At 35.1% G+C, this 5,315-nt stretch overlaps 1 protein-coding gene across 1 annotated transcript; it reads right to left on the bottom strand.

Moving 5' to 3' along the window:
* Window positions 1–2,088: 2,088 nt before the first annotated feature.
* Window positions 2,089–4,516, bottom strand: LOC112001690 (cation/calcium exchanger 4-like). The gene has a single exon (XM_024033868.2). It carries the CDS (start codon window positions 4,129–4,131, stop codon window positions 2,182–2,184), a length of 1,950 nt encoding a protein of 649 aa, XP_023889636.2. The 5' UTR covers window positions 4,132–4,516; the 3' UTR covers window positions 2,089–2,181.
* Between the last annotated feature and the right edge of the window lie 799 nt (window positions 4,517–5,315).

The raw sequence follows: 5,315 nt of genomic DNA, 5'->3' as shown, positions 1-5,315 counted from the left end.
CTAGTGTCTGTTTGGGTACCCCACAACTTATGGTAGCTTATTTGCACTGTTTATTAAAATATATACCTTTTGCTAATTTTTATTTTAGATGTGTGAATAGTTAGCTTCTTTTTTCTTTTTTCTTTTTTAAGTGCATTTGAGACTAGATTATGAACTAGTTTTTAGCTTCATTTTTTTTCTTCTATTGTTTGTGGGTCTCGCAATAAATGAGCTTTTTATTTTTTGTCTTAGTAGCTTATTTTTTGTGTGACCCACTATTTTTTTTTTGGTCAAAAGTAAATACAATTAACTAAAGGGGTCTCACACTATGGTTTTTCTCAAAATGTCAAGTAATTTTTACTTATTGGGGGTCTTACTTTACTTTTTTTGCTAAAGTACTTTCAAAAAAAAAATCAATCAACTTATTTATTTATCTTTTAATTTTTATGTATTCTATTTTTAGCAAAAAGCTAGATCGGTTATTTTTAAATGAACACTTAAAATTAAATTATTTTCCAAAGAAATTTTTTTTTCAAACACTCTTAATTTCAAAATATTCAATGTTTTTAGTATAATTTAGTTCCATGAAAAATGTAAATATAATTTTAAATTAGAATCCTATGTCTCATTTTTTTAATTCCACTTTATATTACATCATTCACAACTTTTTATGTATAAATAACAAATGTTACAACCAAACTTATAAATAACAATATTTTTTTTAGAGAAAAATAAATAAAATAATTTAGAAGAGCCAAATGTATTACACACAACATTAATCATTATACTTATGGCAACTTTTTTTTACCCAAAACAAAATTATTAGATATTTTTTACAAAATGGGATGAGACCAAGGGATAGGTATAGTTTCCTCGAGGTTTCCAAAAGTCAAAGTGACAAGACCTTACGATTTACAAGCGCAACATGCGCTCGTGCCGATGCCGTTGCTGACGTGTGCATCGCTGGAGGAGCATGTTAGCAAATCTAGGCACAGACAACTAAACGTGCTCCTGTGACGTCATGTAGTAGAGGAAGATAACTATTCTCACCTCGGCTCCACCTATTAAATATCTCTTCTTACATCACATCTTCTCCATGTGTTATGTAATGCTTTTTTTTTTTTTTTAAGAACCACAATTTTCAGTGTTTAAATACTGAAAACTATTGTTTGGAATCACATACCAAACAAGCCAAAAATAACTCATGATCTAGGCTAGGGAAGGCCCCAAAAATAAGTTGTGCAATAGGCATTAGGAGTCATATTTTCTTAATAAACTATTAATAGCATGAATCGAATTGAATTATTTATATTAAGCCCAACTTGAGCTTTAAAAAAATATATATATATCAAGACCCAACCCACGAAATCCAGACCATGGTGTATGGTGTTGGGCTAACTTTGGTTAATGGGGCTCTTAACTCACCTCTACAACATTCAAAAAGTCACATAGAGAAAGAGTGATGATAATGAACCAATGTGATTCCCTCAAGGTCAAGTGTTCGAACTCAGAAGTCAGAACTTAAGACCCCAACTAATCCTTACAATTGGGTCACTCACGCAAAGTGGTTTGTGCCATACAATATTTCAAGTTAGAATAGTAATAAGCCCTCAGGTTCACTATTAAAACTTGGGGAAAAAAAATACAAAAATTATTCCAAGATTTGGGCAAAATACAAACCTTACTTAACATCGTTTGAAAATTCATTTGCTCATCCTCCTTCCTTCTCCATCTCTAACTGCTGTTTATCTACTATTAACTACCTAGACACTCTCTTTTGCATATAATTGTCAGAATGCAGTTACTGTGAGACTTGTGCAGTCAAGGCAAATTGTTGGAAAGAAAGTTAAGAAACAAAAGACTTGGAGGAGTTGGGAACTTTCAAACGTTGTTAAGTGTCATTTGTGCTTTAGAGAGCAAGTTAAATATTTTTGAAGAGTCTCAATATTACATAGTATTAGCCCAAACACCTTTTTTGTATTTTATCCTTGAAATTATGACCTATCACTTAAGAAACACACACATGGAGAACCAATTTTTGAGAACTGTTTTGGGGATAAATACCATTTAGACATATAAAAATAAATTTGCAAATTTGGGTAGCGTCTGTATAACAATACTCATACGGTCATACCATTATATCTGCACCAAAGGTTTTGGATAAACTGGTCCTTCAATTACAACATAACCCAAATGCCAACTTCAAATTGCAAATGAGAAAAGTCCCAAAGCACTGACCAGCCTCAAAGAAAGAAATATCAAATAAAGGGCAATAAGGCCCACTCCTAATGTCCTAGTAGGGCGCATGTCACACAAAGGTAAAACAACAAGTGCCCAGATTAGTGCTGTTATGAGAAACCCCATGGTGTAAACCAAGCTACTGTCTAGTGGAATTGTGTATGAACCTCCCTCTGACCAGGCTGCAAGCAGCAAGGGGAACCCCAAACCAATAAGTGTGTTGAACATGGGACCGGCATAGCATCCAGATAAAGCAATCTGCACACCATCCTCGCCATGTATTGCCAATGTAACATCCGATATCAAGTCACCTACTGAATTGCCCCAAGCTAAAACAGTCACTCCAAGGATGGATGTATTAACACCGACGATTAGACCAAATGCCACCAATAGAGCAACAAGCTCATTAGCAATCATATAGAACCATACAATACTCATAACAAATCCACCTAAAACCCAGAGAATTAATAACTTCTGGGGTGGATGATCAGGTACAGTATACCAGAACGCAAGAATACCAAGTGTGCAACCAACTGCTATACCAATACAATAAGTAATTATTCTAATTTCAGAACCCAAATTATCTTGGGTATTCCACAGAAATGCCAGAAGAATGGGATCCAATGTAGCACTCGAAACAGCATATGCCTTCGACCATTTTTCATCATCGACTAATGGAATTGTTAACCGCCTTAGCACTGTCAATGGCATCTCAATCAGTAAAAAAAGCTTAGAACAAAACAGCTTACAACATGAGCATAAGCCATTGCTCTCCATGCTCTCACCATTCCACCCCCACGGAGGGGTTTCATTATCCAATGCAAGCATTGTCTGGTTTGAATATATTTCCCCATTTGAAGGGCACATCAATTGAGGCAACGAATTGTGGAGAGGCGTTGGATCACTTTTGGTCTCAGTCTCAAACAAGGGGCTATGTATAGGCACATCCCCTTCACTTTGTTGGACAGGAAGCAATGGTGTAATAACATCCAATTTCAACCTCCAAGCATGTTTCCTCAAAATCTCATTTGCAGCAATGGAAATTGCATAAACCACATAAATCAATACAAAGGCAATGGCTCCCCCTACACTCAGCTTACCAATGATCAAAATCAACAAAAGTGACAAAAGAGTTACTAGAAAGAAACTCATATCCCTTATGAAGCAATTCCGATCAATCTGAATCCTCTTCTCTGCAACACATAAAGAAATAGTCCCAACAACAATACAAGTAACAAACACCGCACCACCCAACACACTGTTTAAACCCACATCACCTGTATTTGTACCCGCAAAAGCAGCAATACTGGAAAACACATCCGGTGCTCCATTCCCAAGAGGCAGAAGCACAACCCCAGCAACAGTTGGAGGCAGCTTCAACAGGCTTGAGAGCTGCTCAAGCGAAAAACAAAAGTAATCGGCTGCAGTGGTAACCGATAGATAGAACAACAAGGCAACCCACACACCCAACACTGCATACCCCAATACGCTGAAATCTTGACAGTCACAATAAAAGAACCTTAAGTAATCAAATAACCCATCCAAAGAACATTCCGTATTTGCTTTCAAGTACTCACATTGGTTGGCATAACCATCATGTTTATGCAATCCACTGCACTCTGAAGAACTGCTCACACCATTATTTTCACCAGACTCATCACCTAAACCCGATGCATTAGCACGGATTTCACCAATTCCACGATGAATTACTGTAATGTGACCCGAGCTATCATCGAAAACAGCTTGAGGAGTCGAATTTGCGTTGAAAAACAAGGAAGATTGCTTAAGAAGAGGGGTTTTAATTATATCTACCTTCTTGCAGAAGAAGAAAAATAGGAGAACAGCACTCAATCCATTGAAAATCCTGTGGAATTTTGAGTGTCTTTCACTATTTAACCTATAAAAAACCTTCATTACCTATATATCTCTCACTAAAGATCTCAAATTTCGTGCAACAGAGCCAACTAAACTTCAAAGAAACCAAACCCCAGATATAAAATCACTCTAAAGCTTTAATTAATGAGCAAAGGAACAAAACCCAGATACAAAATCACTATAAAAGCTTAAATTTATAAGCAAAGAAACAAAACCCAGATGCCAAATCACTCCAAGGCATTAATTAATGATCAACAAAACCCCAAACCTTGCATTGGACACAATTTGAAGCAAAATGAATCAAAATTGTATGCTTTTATCTTCAATCAGAAAGCAAACAAATAGGACAGTGAAAATGAAAGAGAAATCCCAAGTACCTTATCAACAATATCTTTTCCAAAGAATGAGGAGAACGCCTTTGAACAAAGCATTGGACACAATTTGAAGCAAAATGAATCAAAATTGTATGCTTTTATCTTCAATCAGAAAGCAAACAAATAGGACAGTGAAAATGAAAGAGAAATCCCAAGTACCTTATCAACAATATCTTTTCCAAAGAATGAGGAGAACGCCTTTGAACAAAGCAAGACTTAGCTTGGGTTTCAGGTTTCCTTTGATTCCATTTAAAAAGTTTCAATTATAAAAAGACTTGAAGGCTTTGTTTGTCGGCTATACAAAAATAAAAATTATCTAAATAAAAATTATCCGGATCTTTCCCACGTTTACATATTCTCGTACCAACCCGAAAGCGCGATTTTTTAAGTACTTTTGATTAGGATAAAGACTTTTGGGTTTTTTTTGTTAATAATTTTTTTAGGAAAAAATAGAAAAGACAGATACATTTTGCGTCGGTCTAATGTTCTATTTTTGGTGTTGTTTGAATGCAGTAAAAGTGGTTTAATGGTCTTTGGATAAGTATCATTACAAGACAACCTATTAAGGTTTCTCTTGAGATTTTATAGAATAATTTTATATAGATTTGTTGAATCATTTTCATTAATTTTGAAATGAATTGATTAACTTTTGCAATATCAACCAATTAAAGTTCTTTAGAGTAAGTAAAATTATCCTATCTGAGAGTGATAAAGACTTCTCTCTCTTAGGCCTCTCAGTAGTCTTTGACTGTGGAAGCTACAAACTCACTCTCCCTTTGTGAGACTTATTAACTTCTCCAATCTCTGTTATTAGATTGTGATAGAAGGTTTGTTTTTTCTTTCTCCTTT

The sequence above is a fragment of the Quercus suber genome, unplaced genomic scaffold, assembly GCF_002906115.3.
Source record: "Quercus suber isolate HL8 unplaced genomic scaffold, Cork oak 2.0 scaffold_286, whole genome shotgun sequence".
Lineage (NCBI taxonomy): Eukaryota > Viridiplantae > Streptophyta > Magnoliopsida > Fagales > Fagaceae > Quercus > Quercus suber.
This window is presented reverse-complemented; position numbering and strand designations above follow the sequence as displayed.

Excerpts from the sequence above, each read along its gene's own strand:
- LOC112001690 (XM_024033868.2), bottom strand. The coding sequence starts at position 4,131 with ATGAAGGTTTTTTATAGGTTAAATAGTGAAAGACACTCAAAATTCCAC.